The sequence below is a fragment of the Microtus pennsylvanicus genome, chromosome 2, assembly GCF_037038515.1.
Source record: "Microtus pennsylvanicus isolate mMicPen1 chromosome 2, mMicPen1.hap1, whole genome shotgun sequence".
Classification (NCBI taxonomy): domain Eukaryota; kingdom Metazoa; phylum Chordata; class Mammalia; order Rodentia; family Cricetidae; genus Microtus; species Microtus pennsylvanicus.
In genome coordinates this window covers 83115063-83134923 of record NC_134580.1, presented here as the reverse complement: position 1 = coordinate 83134923, position 19861 = coordinate 83115063, and the positions used below count along the sequence as shown (strand labels likewise).

The window sequence follows — 19861 nt, the reverse complement described above, 5'->3', positions numbered from 1 at the left end:
ATGTTGCCCACATGTATATGTGTTTACTATACATTGTGTCAAATGCAGGAATTATTGGACGCCTTTACTTGTTTCCTTACAAAGGCTTAGTCTACTGAGCTATTTGTCTGTCTCCTGTAGTTTGTATGTGTTACCCATTTGGAGTTTTTCTGCTGTGGAAGGAGATTCACATCAAGAGAACACACACAAGGGTTTAATGGATGTTTGTTTTGTGTACAAGACTTGAGAGTCATTTTGAAATATCAACAAAAACTCAGTAAAGATGATTTTTTGTCAGATTAGCAATATTCTATTTACATACATCAAATTTCTACTCATTTATATTTATTTTTTTCTTAGTATATTTCAATGTTACAGAGATACCCAAAAAATTGTGTGATATTTGAAAAGAGGAATAGATACAACATGTATGTTCACTTTGTGAGTTGGTAGATAGATACTAAGAACTGCATGAGTTGCTACCAATACTCTGTGATATGGGACTAGTACCATCTTTGCAGATTTTCTGCATTTTTTCTTAAAATGATTTTTATTGACATCTACATTTTTCTCTGCTCCTCTCCCTGCCTCTTCCCTCCCCTTCAATGGCCCTTTTATAGACCTCACAGTTTCGTTCCTCCAGGTCCCAGTCATTTGCAGGTCATTGCCACTGTGATGACAGTCACAAGGCACACACTCACCTGCATCTGCCAGTTTGGTGTACCGAGACAGGCACAACACAGTTAATCCTTGCTCTTCACTACATGACATTTTCATTTCCATTGTTACAGTTCACTGGCTTGAGGTGCAGCATGAGATTAACCAGACTTAACTGCAGTACTGAATGACTTTCATGTTCATAAATTCTTGTTTACATAAGTAGCCACTGTACATCCTTATGTTCTTTGTCCTTTACTGAGAAACCTGTGAGTGGTTAGTGTCAACCCTATGATTTGTTAATCAAAAATTTTTTTATAAATTTCCATGTTATTGAAATGATATTTCATCAAGCACAGGACACTTATAGCAGATGAAATGTGATAATGAGCCCACAACATATGGGACTAACTAGTCTACTAACAAGCTTCATTCCTTGTAAGCCAGTGATGGAAAACTTGGGCTAGGAATTGGGCTAATGGTTGTCCCTCCAATGTGGTAGTAGCAGAAGTAGCTGTGCCAATCTTGCTAAGAGATCCCAGTTGTTCACTCCATTCTGTAGCTATACATTTTACTTGGGGTTGTTCTGGCCTCCATTTTTTTCTTAAATCTGATGCCATTGGTATGGTAAGAACTCATCATTGTAGACATCTCTGATTCTTTTTCATCTTTTATTTGTTCTCATAACCCTGATCAAACTCTGAATATCTTTGCTTACATAAGTTCTCTTCCATTACCAGTTTGTTATATCTTGTTTCCTGGACCTTGATTTATTCCCTGTTACATCTTGTAAAACGATAAACAGATAATAGAATCACATTAAATTACAAAAGTAAATATATGTAAATGCAAAACACAACAAACATCTGAAAGAACACAAACTACACAATGGTTATCCCAAGAGGATCAGGTAGGAGTCTTTTTTGCCTGAGTGGCGAGATCCCCTCCTCCCCGGCATGACCTACAAGAAGCCGAATTTCCAATGCAATTACACAGGGTTTCTTTATTGTTCTACAGGCTTGCAAGCAGGAGCTGCTTTGTTCCACACACCAGTGCAGTGGGTGAAGAAAAAGAACCCTGAGCTTACAGTGCAGGGGTTTTTTAAAGGGAAAAACCACAAGGAGGGAGTTATATGCCTTGGTATTACTGGATTGAGTATGGGGTTAGTTGACTCTAAAATCAAGGAGGGATTTTTGTTACTTTCCACAGAACTACCCAGTAACTATGAAAAACAAGTAAGAATGATAAAGACAGTCATTCATATTCATTAAAGGAAAAATCCAACAAGAAGCTATTCCAATTCTAAACATATAAATACTAAGCACTGGACAACCCGATTTCATAAAAGAAATACTATTTTTCCTAAATCCACAAGTTAACCAAAAAAGTGATAATGGGTGACTTAAATAGCCCACTAATACTAAACAACACATCTACCTCTAAGCAGGCCATAAAACTTTCCACAAACATGATGATGTATTAGGATGTAAAACATGTCTCAACAAATGTAGAAAAACTTAAATGACATTCTGTATTTTATATTACCCTAATTGGATAAGGTTGGATATCAACACCAGTAGACTATAAAGAAAGCATACTAGATCATGGAGAGCAAACGATACACTACTGAATGATAATTGATTCAAGGAAGAAATCGAGAAGGAAATTTAAAAACTTCTATAATTGAATATAATGAAAACACGGTATCTAAAAATTTATGGAGCATAATTAAGGTAGTCCAAATCGGCAAATTTAGAGCACCATGTCCCTACTCTAAAATTTATTGAGATGTCAAATGAATAACTTAACTATGTGCTTGAAGGCCTTTGAAAATCGACAACAATAACTCGCCCAAACAGTAGATGGGAAGAGATAATCAACACTTGCTGAAATGAACCAAATAGAAAGCAAAAAAGTTTACAAAATCAATGGAATTAGGAGCCTTATAATACTTATACAGATATTATAGAACTGACCATTTTTATTGGAGAGCCAATTAGTGTGCTCTTCCTTGGGGAAGATTATTTCTCCCAAAGTCAGCATTCCTGAGCTGTCTGTAGTTCTCTGTGTAGGAATGAGCCTTTTGGGCTTTCCCTCATCCATTTTACCATGGATGTTGGCCCTGTTCACCTCATGTTTAGGCAATCATGCTGAGACTTTATGATTACAACTTCTGACATTACTAGAGGTCACAATCTCCTAGCAAACTCCCTGCCCTCTGACTCTTACAATCTTTCTGATCTCTTCTACCTGAGGTGTGGGAGTTGTTTTGTTTCAATAATGGTCTCCATCCATTCCCAAGAGGAGCTTCCTTGATGAGGGGTGAGGACATAACTTATCTGTGTGTATAAGGACAAATATTTAGAATGCAGTTAGAGATAACGCTGGTTATAAAAGTAGCAATTGTTGATTTTCCTCCAAGATCCATGAATCTCCTAGCCCTGAGTAGCTGGTAAGGTTTCCAATTCCATGTATAATTACTCTCTTGTTGAACAGTTCTTTTATTTATTTAGGTTTTCTTGAGACAAAGTTTCTCAGTGTAGCCATGGCTGTGCTGGAACTTACTTTGTAGACCAGGCTGGCCTCAAACACACAGAGATACGCCTGCCTCTGCTTTCTGTGTGCTGACATTAAAGGCGTGTGACACTATCGCCCAGCTTGAGTGTGTTTTAAGATGTTACACATTTTTTCCTTTTATAATTTATATTTTTAAATTTCATTTTACATTCCACCCACAGTTATCACCCCCAACCTCCCTGTCAGACTAAACCCCATCCACTCCTCCCAATGTGTAAGGGTTCCCATGGGAAGTCAAGTCTGGCATATTACACTGGGGTAGGACCAACCCCCCCCCTCTGCTGCATTAAGGCTGAGCATAGCATCCCATCATAGAGAATGGGCTCTAATAAGCTATCTCATGCACCAGGGATAGATCCTGGTTCTACTGCCAGGTGCCTCACATATAGCCCACGTTTCACCACTGTCTCTTACACAGGGAAGACCTAGTTTGGTCCCATGGTGGTTCCTAGCTTTTGGTCTAGAGCTCATGAGTTTCCACGAGCTTGGTTCAGCTGTCTCCGTAGATTTCTCTATCATGATCTTGACCTCCCTTGCTCATATATTCCCTCATCCCTCTCTTCAATTGGATTCCCAAAGTTAGGCCTGGTGTTTTGGTGTGGATCTCTGCATCTGGTTTTTATCAGTTGCTGGATTGTTTACAGAAGCCACTTGTTTGTTCCCAGCTGCCCATAAATGAAATAATCAAAAGAAACTGTATTATTTAAATAACTGCTTGATCTATTAGCTCTAGCTTCTTTTTTTTTTCAGACTGGGTAAGTTTTATTTATACAATTAGGAACACATGCACATATATGTAACAAGAAAAGAAAAGGAGGTTATGGATTTGTGAAAGAGTAAGGAGAATACAAAGGGGTCAGGGTAGAAAGGAAAGAGAGAAAATAGCATAATTATATTTTAATTTCAAAATATATTTTTAAAGACAAAATCTTAATTTTTGTCATGCTACAATTTCCCTTATGTATGATCATCTTTTTTTATTTTTTATTTTATATATTTTTTGGACTGGAGAGGGAGGGGGAGGGGAGTGAGGGGAGAGGGAAGGAAATGGGAGGCAGGGAGGAGGCTGTAATTTGCAATAAAAAATAAAATAAAAAATAGCTCTAGCTTCTTATTGGCTAACTCTCACATCTTAATTTAACCCATTTTTATTAATCTGTCTATCACCATATGGCTATGGATTACAGGCAAGGTTCTGGTATGTCTGTTTCTGGTGGGGATACATGGTGTCTCTTTGACTCCTCCTTCTTTCTCCCAGCATTCAGTTTAGTGTTCCCTGCCTACCTTCGTTCTGACCTATTATAGGCTCAAGCAAGCTTTCTTTATTTGTTAATGTTAATCACAGCATACAGAGGGGAATCCCACATCACTGGTTGAAGGCTCAATGATGATAGTTGGAGTATTCACCAATCTGATTACAGGGGTAGACCAGTTCGGGCTCCCTCTCCACTATTGCAAGAATCTTAGCTGGGGTCATCCTTGGGGATTCTTGGGAATTCCTGGCACTAGGTTTCTCCCCAACCCCACAGTGGCTCTCTCTGTCAAGACCTCTCCATTGCTCTCCCACTCCATCCCTCCTTTCCCTCAATCATTCTGTTTCCTCAAGTTCTAATCTCCCATGCCCTCCCTTCCCCTTTACCCACCGATTTCCTCCAGTTTACCCAGGGTAATCTCATGTAATTCTTCCCTGCGTGATCCATGTGTCACTCTTAGGGTCTTCCTTGTCACCTGGCTTCTCTGGGTCAGTGGATTATAGTTTGATTATCCTTTGCTTTACATCTAATATCCATTTATGGTTGAGTACATACCATGTTTATCTTTCTCAGTCTATCTATCTCACTCAGCATGTTTTTTCCCATCGATTTGCCTGTAAATTTCAAGATGTCATTGTTTTGTACAGCTGAGTAATAATCCAACATTTTCTTTATCCACTCTTCAGTTGATGGGCTTGGAAAGTCTTTTTCTTAATCCTTTACTCAGAGGAAATATATGTCTCTGAAGTTGAGGTGTGTTTCTTGTAAACAGCAGAAGGGTGGATTCTGTTTTCATGTCCCCTCTGTTAGTCTGTGTCTTTTTATAGGCAAGTTGAGTTCATTCATATTAAAGAATATTACTTCGAGACCAGCCTGGTCTACAAGAGCTAGTTCCGGGACAGGCACAAAAGCTACAGAGAAACCCTGTCTTGAAAAAACAAAACAAACAAACAAAAAAGGAATATTACTGACCAGTGATTGTTAATTCCTGATACCTTTTGGTGGCAGTATGTGTGTTTCTCTTCTTTAGGATTTGCTGTTGTGGGATTATCTATTGCCTGTGCTTTTGTGGATAAAGCTAATTTCCTTGGGTTGGAATTTTTCCTTCTAGTACCTTATGTAGGGATGGATTTGTGGATAGGTATTGTTTAAATCTTGTTTTGTGATGGACTATCTTCTTCTTCTATGGTGATTGAAAGTTTTGCTGGTTATAGTAGTCTGGTTTGGCATCCATGGTCTTTTAGTGTCTGCATAATACCTGTCTAGGACCTTCTAGCTTTCAGAGTCTACACTGAGAAGTCTAGTGTTATTCTGATGGTTCTATCTTTATATATTACTTAGCCTTTTTCCCTTGAGCTCTTCATATTCTTTCTTTATTCTATATATTTTATTTTTTGATTTTTATGTGATGAAGGATCTTTTTTAGGTCCAGTCTGTTTAGTGTTCTATAAGTTTCTTGTATTTTTATTGCTATTTCCATCTTTAGGTGGTAAAATTTTCTACTATGGTTTTGTTGAATATATTATTCGTGCCTTTGCGCTGCTATTCTTCTCCTTCTATCCCTATTGTTCTTGTGTTTGGTCTTCTAATGGTATCTCAGATATCCTGGACTTTTTGTGTTATGACCTTGTTGCCTTTAATGTTTTCTTTGAATGATAAATCTATTTCTTCTGCTTTTTCTGGGCTGGGATGTTCAGGTCTTTCTGCAGTAGGACTACAAGGTTCTGGTGGTGCCATATTGATCCTTAGGTTTTTGAATATATTCTTGCATTGGTGTTTGCCCATCTGTTAATTCAATTGGTGCAGTCAATGTCTTTACCTTTTAGTTTGATTTTTGCAGCAGTTGATGCCTGTGTCTCAGGTATCCTGTCTTGGACCAATTTGTGGAGTTACTGTCTGTTTTAGGGAGTGGCTCTTGGTTCACTCTGTGTACTCACAGTCTGTTTCTCAGGGAGATGCTGGTCAGTTACCTCTGGTCAGTTCTGTGCAGTCACAGTCTGTATGGCAGGGGCCTGCTAAGGTCACAGAGGATGAGAGTGAAGTGGGACATATAGATTGCAGGTCTTGATGGGTGGTGCTTGGGCCCCCTGCCTTTAGGAGGCTTGCCCTTGTAGCTGAGATGTGTGTGTGTGGGGAGGGGAAGGGCCTGGGTTTTGCCTTGGGCCTAGATACTGTGCTGTCCAGCTGAAAGGCTGGTCACTCACATCTTGGTTTGTTCTACGCAGCTGTAGTCTGTGTCTCAGCGAGCTTCTGAAGTCACCTGGGATTTGTGGGTTGGAGATGAAGTGGTACTTCATATACATTTTTTGTAGTAAAAAAGATAAAATTGCAATGTAGAGTGTCATAGTTTCCTTATCTCAAATACACACACACACACACACACACACACACACACACACACACACTAACAATTTTAAACCGGTTCTCTAAGTGAAAGAAACAGGGAGATAACATCTATACCTACAAGACAATCAGGACAATTTTTCAGGAGAGTCTCCTCTCAGGTGATTCTATTTTGTGGCAAGTTGATGTTAAAGCCAATCTTAATGTACATATTCTCCCCCCTCTCTCTCTGTATATATATATCTTGCAGTATTTTCTCCATAACACATGAGAAAACATGAGCCTGTATTGTGAATGGATTCACATACATTGCTGGACTAACTTGGAAGTGACTATCCACTGAAAAAAATCTAATACAGAAATCTGTCAATTATATGGGTACAATTTGAACTCTACAATGGGGACTGGAAACATGATATTTATAATTTAGGGATATTATTGGTGTTCTTTTAACAATCTCTGATAAGTGGTTTTCATACATTGTAAATAAATAATGATACATATAAAATGTATCTTGTCAAGATAGACAGTTATTTAAAGTGAAACTTCTCTTTTTATGTGGGAATACAATATAATACAAATCCTGATAGAGGATAAGATGATCGGAGGGAAACTGTGCTATTAGAACACATCTCATGATAACATGCAAACAGTTATCTGGCAATGACATAATTACTCATTATATGGCCCAATGCTTTCCTAATTTGATATTATTTTCCATACTCTGTTCATCTCTCAGATTTAAGAAGACAAAAGGTACAAATATTTCATCGCTCCAGTTACACCCATTTTCCATTTCTCTCCTATTTGTGGATATATTAAGCAGCAGTCCACACCCTTGACACGAGTACGCCATTCTTTGTTGCACCATTTCCTTACAAGTTGTAGAAAATCAAATCACAGTATAGTTCACTGTTCCTACACCCTTACTGTGCTGTGGTACTTACTGGAAAATAAATCTATTTTTGTCCACATTCATGCTTATTTACTTGGACAACAGTTTATTTGCTGTTCTTCTGCTGTCTGTTCTTTGTATAAACTGTGTAACTTTTCTTATATAGTCTCAAAATTTTGGGGGAGTGTAGGAATGTATGTGTGTGGAGCCTTGCTTTTCTGTTGTTTTTATTTGACAGCTATTTTAGACATCTGTAATTATAGGTCACGGTTTTACTGAAAATGAAGACTTCACAAAAATTCTTCTTAAACTACACCATATTAGTTTGATTTAACTCTGTGATGATAGTTAAACTTTGAGAGAATATTTATCTATTATTAGGGAATAATAGCAGTGATATATTTTTGCATTGAGCAGGATCTCACTATATAGCTCTAAATGTTTTGAAAGTCACTATTTAAGGCTGGCTTCAAACTCACAGAGATCCACCTGCCTCTGCCTTCTGATTGCTGAGATTAAAGGTGTGTGCCACCATGCTAACTGTTAAACTTTCAGATTCACGTAGTTTAATGACACCATAACAAAGAAACATGGTTTTCTTTTATTCTTGTTCCTTAATATCATACTGTGTGCTACAGAAATTCTATGGTCACACAGACCAAACCAGATACTCTAGAGTTAAGAATTTTATAACCCCATGATGCTTCTAAATTGCCATGTTTTTGTTGTGTCTCTTGGTCAGTGACCTCTGGAGGCATATAATTAGTTTCTTATCTCCCTAATGGAAGATTCCATGTGGCATTTTATGTGAGGGCACACAGAGAAGCTTGACTCTCCTAAGGTGATGTTGTTATCATTCAGGTAAAATGCATGGCTGGAATTAAACTTAGCAATGGTTGGGTGGCTAATTCCCAGATGCTAGTTTGTGCTTGGAATTACTGTGAACAAGAGTCACATCCTAAGGGCTTGAGGAAGACCAGCAAAGTAGAGAGCAGTCAGGAAAAGGAACTGAACGCACAGGAGGATAGCTGATAAACAGCAACTGAAGTATTGGCAAAGGCTAAGTAACCGACTGCTTAAGACCTAGACCCTCATTGTAAATGGCCTTGAGAAGCCAAACCACCTTGTAACATTTTCTACTAAGTTTGTGTAGCAATATAATGAATCATTCTTTATTCACCAATAATTGATTGAATGAATGATATAACACCCTATGAACTGGTAACTAATGAAATTATCAATGATACTCATAAATAAAAAGGGAAGATTTGCAGTTTTATCCTTGCTGGCTTTTAAAAATAGGTTGAGTTCAAACAACTCAACTTCTATAAAACATTTGGTGACTGTTCTGTAAAACAGAAGCAAATTTATTAAGGATTTTCATGCTTTTCTGATAGGAAGAGTGTTATGAAAACCTGACCAGAAGTAAATTTTAACATGTGACCAAAATCCTCAATCTTGAAAACAGATGTTGTGATAAAATATCATTTTAATTTTAGAACAAAATGGTACATAAAATATAAAAAGATAAATTGATTTTTTTGTTTTTATCTGTGGTATAAAATATAAAGTTGGAATTTCTCTATTAGTTTGATTCTGATTTGTGATCTGATCAGGAACACGTTAAAGATGTATGAAGTGACTTTTACCTAATTATTTATTTGAAAAGGATACAGAACTATTTATATCTCCCAAACTGCTAAATAGATATAGTTATGTTTTTAAATTAGGGGCAACCAAATTTGGTTAGGTTTTTTTTGAATTTAAGAAACGCTTTGAAATAATAAGCATAGTGAAAATACAGACAGATTCAACTGAGGGAGATAAGTTCATAATTTAAATATTTTTACCTAATTTACAGTAAGCTTTCTCATTTTTCTCTTCCCAATTTTATACCAACTTTTCAAATTTTATAGTCTTTCTATGTTCATTCTACACGATCTAGGTCTAGATTTTTCTTTTAATCTTATTTATCTCTTTATTGCCAATTTTGAAGCCTGAGAATAATTTTATTAGTCTTTAGGAGAAAATTACCCAGGTAGGACAGTTTTTAAAATCTCAGCAGTACTATAGGGGAGGAAGGAGAGAGAACCAGAGGAAAGATAGAGACTGAGAAAGAAAGTAAAAGAGAAGAGAAGTGGAGAGAGAGAGAGAGAGAGAGAGAGAGAGAGAGAGAGAGAGAGAGAGAGAGAATGAATTAGAATTAGTTAAGTTGACTTGGAAATCTCGTACATGGAGGGGAGGGTAATTTTAAAGAAAGAGTAAGGAAGCCCTGAGAACCAGAGGAAGACTGTTTAAGACAGGCTTAGGGCAGAGATAGAATGATTTAAAGCAAAGATTACAGCTTATTTTCTTTATAATTTCATAATTTAACCCAATCTTTGATATTATATAACCACATAAATTTTTTGTGTGGTTTTAAAGAATATAAATGCAGAATTTTTCATTTTCACCAAATATGTATTTTTCCCTCATTTCTAGGTTTTCAGAGTGTACACTTTGTTATGCACAAATGAGAAGACACACATAAATTGAGCTGTATAGAGGTTGCTGTTTGAGAATAAACCAATGAATTTAATTTTTATTGAATACTAAACATATATATGATGTTCTATGAGGGTAATGCACCAATTTCACATTTGAAATGTGTTATATTGTTGTTGAAATGATGTGAATAATGTAATACGTTACTTAATGATAGATAGGTAGTACATTTGAAACATATTTGGGCATGGTAGTGTGATGCCCTTTGAGTATTAATATTCATTAATGTTTTTGAGAAATCTCATGTGTTTGTCACTGTTATGAGCAAGTGGAAGAAATGCATTGTTATTGTTAGCATTAATTGAATATCCACTTATCTATTGGGGACAAGATTCTGTTTATGGCCTTCTAAACCTTTCTGCCCAATCCTTACTTAAGACATGATTGTGATCTTTGTTTCATTCCTATAACTTCACTGAAGTAACCATTTAAATTTGTTTAACAAAAAGAAAACTCCAGGTTTGGGGCTCAACCTTTTTTTTGATGGCGGAAAGCACATTGATCATAGATCCTGGATCAAAAGTTTAGATGTTGTCTGCTATGCTGTTTCTTTTCTGAATGAAACTACTATTCATATGAAAAATCTTTTCCTAGAGTTATGAAAAAAGAAACTTGCACGATACTTTTGTGTATATATGTGCATTTGTAATCCATGTGTCTATAAAAGTTCAATGAACAGAGGTTGTTCATCATAATACTAATTTTTAGGAATAATTGTACAATAAAATGGGAAAGCATATTGACATAATGTTTTCTTCTGGATATATATCCTTAAGGTGAGAATTTCTATATTATATGGTACTTCTCTTTTAATCATTTCCATCTTTTTTTCATGTCTTCTTTTTTCTTCCTTATACCCCAACTCACTTCTCTTTTTTATTATATTATTAACTATAAAACCAATATAAGGATAAAATTTGTTAGACCACCACAATGATACTGTGCTGCAAATAATTCTGTATTTTAGTTTTTGAAAACTTTCCATACTTTTTCTCTTTAATGAATGTGTTAATTTAAGTTGTCATCAACAGTTGGTAAAAATATTCTCTTTATAAAGGTTCATTTAAAAATTATGTGTCTTAAAAAAATTATGTGTCTTTTCACTAAGTTTATGCTTCATGTTTGTGGAGCTCTCAGGAAAAACAAGAGTTATCATTAGGATAATGATATCTTTGGAGCTAGAACTATAGACCATTGTAATCTACTTGATATGGATGTTAAGTATAAAACTAGGGTCTTTCCACAGTAAAGCAAGTATTCTTAACTGATGAGGCATCTCTCCAGGCGGTAAAATCCTCTTTTAAAGCCCACCAAACCTTATTGTCTTTGAGTTTTTGTTCAAAACATTTGTTACAGGTATTAAGTCCTATTTCAAACTAATTTATAAATTTCAGATTATTGGTTGTGTATAGTACTTACTTCTCTTACTTTACTTTACTTACTTTAAAGCTAGTTTCAATACTGTAGTAAAATAGATTTTCATAACTTGGATGTTCTCCTATTCTATTTATAAAATTATAATTCACAGTTTCTCACATTTTCTCTTTCAGGTAGCACTGCCAACAGAGCCAATGGAAGGAAAGAATCAATCTGTGGTGTCAGAGTTTGTGTTCCTGGGACTTACCAACTCTTCGGACATCCAATTATTCCTTTTTGTGTTCTCTTCCATGTTTTATGTAGCAAGCATGACAGGAAACTCCGTCATTGTGTTCACTGTGGCTTCTGACACTCACTTGCACTCTCCTATGTACTTTCTTTTGGCTAACCTCTCCTTCATCGACTTGGGTGTTTCTTCTGTTATTTCCCCCAAGATGATTTATGATCTGTTGAGAAAACATAAAGTCATCACTTTTAGAGCATGTGTCACTCAAATATTCTTCATTCACTTCATTGGTGGTGTGGAGATGATTTTACTCATAGCCATGGCCTTTGACAGATATGTGGCCATATGTAAGCCTCTCCATTATCTGACCATTATGAGCCCAAAGATGTGCATCTTGTTTTCAGTGGCCTCCTGGGTGGTTGGCTTTATCCATTCTCTCATCCAACTGGCTTTTGTAGTAAACTTACCATTTTGTGGACCAAATGTTTTGGACAGCTTCTACTGTGACTTTCCCCGGTTTATCAAACTTGCCTGTGTAGATACACACAAACTGAAATTACTGGTCTCAGTCAATAGTGGATTCATGTCTGTAGGTTCCTTCTTCATACTGATCATTTCTTATATTATCATCATATTTATTGTTCAGAAACATTCTTCAAGTGGCTCCTCCAAGGCTTTGTCTACACTTTCAGCTCATGTGACTGTGGTGGTCTTATTCTTTGGCCCTGTGATGTTCATCTACACACGGCCTTCTTCTTTCAAACACTTGGATAAGTTTCTGTCCATATTTGATGCAGTTGTCACTCCCTTTCTGAACTCTGTGATCTATACATTCAGGAATCAAGAAATGAAAATGGCAATGATGAGAGTATTTAAACAGATAATGGATTATAGACAAATAATTAAACACTTGCACACTGATCATTCTTAATTGAGCGTAAATGTTCAGTTAACTAATTTCTAAGAAAAATATTATCTAAATTTTGGTATGTTTAGTCATATTCATATAACTTCTATTTTGTCTTATACTTAGTAAAAATGACAATATATAATTTATTTGTATAGCAAAAATATAACAAATCTAAATATATGAAATAATATTTCCCTTGAAGAAAGCTCTTAGACATAGAAGGGGGAATGTCACTTTAGTGTCTTCAGGTAAAGGAAACTTTTTGGTCTTCTTTTACTTTTATTTTTTAAATAATACATGATACATGTGCAATTGCCTCAAATACTTGTAAGCAGAATTCAAGAAACACCAAAGATTATTTGTAGGACCCATTTGGCTTCATTCATATTTACAAGGATGATCTAACATGCTGAAAATCAATAAATATCATTCATCACATAAATAGTATCAAAGTCAGAAGCTTCATGATCATCTCTGAAAATGTAGAAAGACAACCTTTAATGCAATTCATGATTTCATGATCAAAGTAATCAATAAGCTAGCATTAGAAGGGAGATATCTCAACACAATATAAGGTATACTTTATAAATCTATAACCAACAATATGGCAAATGAAGAATATTTTTGAAACACTCTATTTAAAATCAGAAGAAAGATATACAATTCGTTCTGCTGTTATTCAATAAAAGGATTCAATTTTTAGCTAGAGCAATAAGACAACAAAAAAATACTAATATGGTATTGAATCTCTGAAACTGTTAGCTGACAAAGTAGATAGGTGTATTAGGTAATTTTATTGCTGTGACAAACGCCATAAGCATCTAATGGAAGCATTTATTTTGACTTATGTTTCCAAAGGGGAAGCCCACATTGGTGAGACAGGAATAGCAGCAGGTGTTGCATGAGGAAGCATGCTAATCTATTTGCCAAACACATACAGAAAATAGGGAATGAACTGGGTGTAGGGAGATATTATAATCTCTTAAGATCCCCTTCTGAAATGCAGTTCTCCAGCAAAATCTATAGCCTAGGAGTTCCATAACGCTTCAAAACAGCACTGTAAACAAAACAAGTGCTCAAACACATAGCCTGTGAGAGACACTTCTCATTCAAACTCCCATAGTAGTCTATGATAAGGTATAGGATTCTTAAATAGTACTCTTGTTGCTCAGGAAATAAAGCCAACAATTGACAAATGGGTCTTTATGGAATTTAAAAGTATCTATACAGCAGATAAAAATTTTAATTTAATTGATTTAATTCAATCGGTAGTCTACTGCATCGGAGGAAATCTTTTTTATCTTTATATTTGACAGAATATTACTATCTAGGCTATGTGAAGACCTAAAATCTCTATGAATAAACAACTCAATAAAAATGGGCTACAGAGCTAAACAAAGTTCTTAGAAGAAAAGTTTCAAAAGTTTATAAGTGTTTTGAATGATATGGAGCCTGACTGGCCATCTTCTATAAACAGGCTAGGTTCCCAGTAGTGACACTGGGACACTAACCCAGCCACAAAACCTTAGACCCACAACCTGTCCTGCCTGCAAGATGCTCTGGCACCTGGCACAATGGTGGATCAGAGCTTCTGGTAGTGGCCATCCATTTCAGAGGCCTAAGCCACCAGAGGGAGATACGGCTGGCACTGCCTGGATGGCCAGGACTTGGAAGCTACATGGCTCCAAAATCCGGAAAGAATCAAACATGACTGGGAAAAAGTTAGTAAAATGATTTCTAATAATATTTTGCTCTAAGCAAAGGTTGGTGTCTAGCCCAATTGTCACCAGGGAGGCTTTCTCCAGCAGATGATGGGAGCAAATGCAGAGACCAAGAGCCTGGTGGAGACTGGGAAGCTTGCGGAAGAAGAGGAGGAAGGACTGTAGGAGTTAGAGGACACCAGGAGCACAAGACCCATAGAATCAACACAGCAGGGCTCACACAGGCTCACAGAGAATAAAGCAGCATCCATGGAGCCTGGAAGGGTCTGTACCAGGCCCTCTGCATACATGCTGTGGTTGTTTAACTTGGGGTTTTTGTGGGACACATAGAAGTTGGAGTGAGGTTATCTCTGACATGTTTTTTTTTTTTTTACCTGTTTGGGGCACACTTTTCCTCCTACTTTTTGGTCTCCAACCATGATATGAGAGTTTCTGCCTAATCTTATTGTTTCTTATTATGCTGCATTATGATATCTTGTTATGATCTCCCTGGTAAGCAAGCTCTTTTTTGAAGGGAAACAGAGAAGTGGATCTGGAGGAGGGAAGACGAGGTAGGAGCATTGGGAGAAGTGTTGTGTGATATCTTGATTGTGTTCTGACAAATCAATCTTTTTTTGGAGTCAAAGAGTGGTACTAGCGAGTAGCTAATCTAAACTATCCATAGGGATTTGGAGGACTATAGACAGAGAGGAGACAGGAAGTAGTAAGGTCCAGCAGGGAGAGGATCTCTTTTTGGATGAAGGAATGGTAGGGGTATGAAGCCACTGGCGGCTGCTCCCTGCTTTTCTTGTCTTTCAGGTTCTAACCCTGTACCTGATTCCTGATTTTTTAATGGAAGAGATTTATTAGATTAGTGCTTTAGAGGAGGGCAGGGTACAATTGAGATTTATCGCATGGAAAGAATACACAAAAAGAAGAAACATGTTTTAAAATCATTAGCCACTAGGGAATTGCAAATTAGAACCACTATTGGTTCCATCTCACTCCAATCAGAATCCTTATCATCAAGAAAACAGTGACCTTGTCAGATGATCGGGCATCTCTTGGGTATATTCCCAAGAGTGGTATTGCTGGGTCCAGGGGTAGGTTGATCCCGAATTTCCTGAAAAACCGACACACTGCTTTCCAAAGTGGTTGCACAAGTTTGCATTCCCACCAGCAACAGACGAGGGATCCCCTTCCTCCACAACCTCTCCAGCAGAGGCTATCATTGGTGTTTTTTTGATTTTAGCCAATCTGACAGGTGTAAGATGATATCTCAAAGTTGTTTGGATTTGCATTTCCCTGATTGCTAAGGAGGTTGACCATGAACTTAAGTGTCTTTTGGCCATTTGAACTTCTTCTGTTGAGAATTCTCTGTTCAGATCAGTGCCCCATTTTTTAATTGGGTTAATTAGCATTTTAAAGTCTAGTTTCTTGAGTTCTTTATATATTTTGGAGATCAGACCTTTGTCTGTTGCGGGGTTGGTGAAGATCTTCTCCCAGTCAGTGGGTTGCCTTTTTGTCTTAGTGACAGTGTCCTTTGCTTTACAGAAGCTTCTCAGTTTCAGTAGGTCCCATTTATTCAATATGGCGGACAATGAGGGCTGCTGAGAAGCCAAGGACAATAGCACTGGGTTTTGATCCTACTTCATGTTCTGGCTGTGTGGGAGCCTAGCCAGTTTGGATGTTCACCTTCCTGGACCAGGATGGAGGGGGGAGGACTTTGGACTTTCCACAGGGCAGGGAACCCTGACTGCTCTTCAGACTTGAGAGGGAGGGGGAGAGGAGTAGGGGGGAGAGGAAGAGAAGTGGGGGGACGGTGAAAGGAATGGGGGGGAGGAGTGGGAGGCTGGGAGGAGGCGGAAATTGTTTTTTTCTCAATAAAACAAAAAGAAAGTTTAAAAAAAGAAAACAGTGACTACAATTGTTTTCAGAAAAATGTAATCCTTATTCACCTCTGTTGGGCGTATAGGTGTAGCCACTATAGAAATCAGTGTGGAGGCATCTAAAACATACTGACTAGTGTTCATAGCACTGAACGGTACTATGCACACTACTGGAGGAGAAAAGTAATCATCAAGTTCACCATGCCTCAAACCCTGTAAGTTACAATAGCGACATATCTACATGATATACCCATTGATGCAATAGTGACACAAAAGCCATGGACTAACAAACATGGTTTGATTGGATTCAAGACCTATTCAATGATATGAACCCATTTCTGAGACTTTTAATTATGTCAAGAACCTGAGACTACATAGGCCAGAGACGCTATAGAAAATATACAATTATTCTGCTAACAAAACGATTCTAAATAATATATTACTATACCCATAAATTAGTGAAACAATCAACTCACATCAAGAAAATTCATGCAGTAGTGGGTAGTTAACACAGAGACCCACAACTGGACAACATGGATAGGGTGAGAGACTTCAGACCTCCTGTCCTTAAATGAGATGACTATAGTACTTCTCTCCCCTCATGCTAGAGATTTGTATGGAAGAAGAGATAGAAAGATTCTAAGAGCTAACAGCGTTGAATGACTTTAAGGAAACAGCATGGATGTTGGGCAAATGAACTGTCAGATACTATATTTGCATGAACTATATCCACCAAGTTCAAACCAGAAAATAGCCCATCATGAAGAAGGGAAAATAGGCATAATTTCCTACCCCCAAGTAGCTATTAGCAATTGATTGATGTTGGGACAGGAAAAATCAGTTTCTTTCAGGGGAGTGACACTGGGTATATGACTACAGAGAGGGCTACATACTCAAGAAATACTTGCTCAACACAAAACAGACTTTATGATTTTGTTGTTGTTTGTTTAGGTGTTTATTTAAGCATTTATTTGTTTTCTTTAAGAGAAGGTAAGAATATGAATTAGGAAGAGTAATGATGGGGTGTGGGGAGGAGTTGGATTTAGGGAAAAGAATGTGATCAAAATACATTGTATGAAAAGTTAAAAAATAAAGAAAAAAAGAAAAGATTAAAATAGAAATATCACATTAGCAACTATACCAACAATGGCCTCATACATAAAAGACCCTGTCTCACGTACTTTTTCATTTATATGAGATAATACACAATGACCAAAGCAACTTCTAGAAGAAATAGTTATTAAGATTTATGGTTACAGAGAAATAAACATTCATGATGGCAGAGCAGAAGCATGGTGACAGGAGCTAATAACTTACATCCTTGTTGTAAACACAAAACAGACTGCACTGGGAGTGCTGCGAGGCTTTGAACCCTCAGAGCCCATCACAGTCACCTACTTCTACCAGGTAGTGTATAGCTCCTAAACCTACCTAAATAGTGCCACCAACTGGGGACCAAATATACAAACATTTGAGCATATGGGAGATATTTTCTTTGAATGACCACAGACAATATTCTACTGCAAAGTTATTTATATATTCATGTCTTTTTTGCTATTCTATTTACAATAGCTAGAGAATGGAATAAGTCACAGATCACTTAGTGAATAGATAATGAAATTGTGGTACATATGCACAAAGAAATTTTACTCAACACAAAACAATGAATTATGAAGTTTAAAATTCTATAATTAGTTTTTTTTTTGGAAAAGAAGGCTGGTGTAGAGATGGCGTCAACTCTTAGGAGTCTATTCTCTTCTTCCACATTCTAGCTCCAGAGATTGAATTCACATTCTCAAGCTTGCTTCTTTTCCTGATCCAACTCTTTGTCCAGTATATTTCTAGTCTTTTGATTATTTATGTTTAATTTTGATAAAATATTTACCTCAAAGCAAGAAGTAATTGCAATGAGTAAATATCAATGTGGATCAGTAGCTTAATGAGACCAAAACAATTCCACATTTATTTCCTTCTTTCTCTGTAGTATCTGAGTTTCAGAGTTCTTTGGACGCACTGACCAAAACAAATAATTCTCTTGAGAAAAATTCTGTAACCATGAGCTCCTTAAATGTCATGCTTTTGCATTGTCCCTTGGTCAGAGACTCACAAGGTGTATATAATTAGCTTCATATATTCCTAATGGAAGATTCTATGTGGCACTTTATCTGAGAGGACACAGGGAAACCTGGCTCTACAAGATGTTGTTATCATTCAGGTAAAATGGAGAGATGGAAATAAACTTAACAGTATGTATATTGATTATTCCCAGATGTTAGTTTGTGAAGTTTGTGATTAGTGTTGCTGTGGACCTGAGTTGCCTCCTAAAGTACTTGAGGATGTCTAGAGCAAAATAGAGCACAAAAAAGAAAAGGAATTGAGCAACACAGAAGAATAATTGTAACAACATTCACTGTATGAAGGGGTTTTGAATTTTATTGGAAATAGATCAAGGATGGGTATGTGGATTGATTTGAAGGGAGGAAAGAAAAGGGAGAAATGATGTCATGAGAATATATCATAATTTTAAAAATAAGAGAAAATGTCCTTAAAAATATTGGAAAAAGCATAATAACTGACTGACTTTGAACTAGTACCATATTACACATAGGGGAATATAAATAGTACTAGAAGAATGCCAAAAACGTAAAGTTTTGTGTGAAACTTATCCATTAATCAGTTATTCTATGATCAGTAATGATAAAACGATATAATCTCCTACTAAATGACGAATAAAAAATAGCTTGTTAACACATGAAAATAAAATGCCAGGAGTTGTTGCCTTTCTATCAAATTTTACAAAGAAAATATGTAAACTTACCATTTTCTCTAACATAGAAGCAACTTGTATTAGATACCTTTGTGATGTAAAATGGAAGTGCCTCATGTATTCCTGAGTAGAAAATGGTGCTTAACAAGGAAAACACATGACTCAATGTTGAAATAATGCCATCCCTTGTAATGTCATTTTTTTTCCAACATGATATGTGCAATTTCAGATTACAATGATGTCTGAAGTGCCAGGAGTTAGAGTTATTTTCTTGGTTCATTCTAAAGATTGTAAATAGTACTGATAATTTTGTTTCTAAGCTGTAAGTAACAGAGAAGGGTTAAAAAAATTTTTCAAGCAGGTATAGTAGAATGTGAAAAAAAGAATCATGAATACAAAGGCATTGCAAAAGCTATTTAGACAAGTGTAATCATTGTAGTTTTGGGCTTTCTGTTTATTATCATTTATTTATTCTCCATCCCTTATTCAGTTTTAATAATATCGTTTTTCTTCAGTTTGCTCCATTGCTTCAGAATTCTGCCTAGACTATCTAATTAAACTATACAGCTACATATAGAGTTTTTAATCAATAAATAACATCTTTTCCCATTCTGTCATAAAAATAATGACATCTTGAAATATGCAGGCAAATGGATGGATCTAGAAAAAACCATATTGAGTGAGGTAACCCAGACCCAGAAAGACAACTATAATATGTACTCACTCAGAGTGACTTTTAGACAT

At 36.5% G+C, this 19861-nt stretch overlaps 1 protein-coding gene across 1 annotated transcript; it reads left to right on the top strand.

Moving 5' to 3' along the window:
* The first annotated feature begins 11819 nt into the window (after window positions 1–11819).
* Window positions 11820–12782, top strand: LOC142844951 (olfactory receptor 4F3/4F16/4F29-like). Its single transcript, XM_075963727.1, has one exon. The coding sequence runs from the start codon at window positions 11820–11822 to the stop codon at window positions 12780–12782; it is 963 nt and encodes a 320-aa protein (XP_075819842.1).
* The last annotated feature ends 7079 nt before the right edge of the window (window positions 12783–19861 follow it).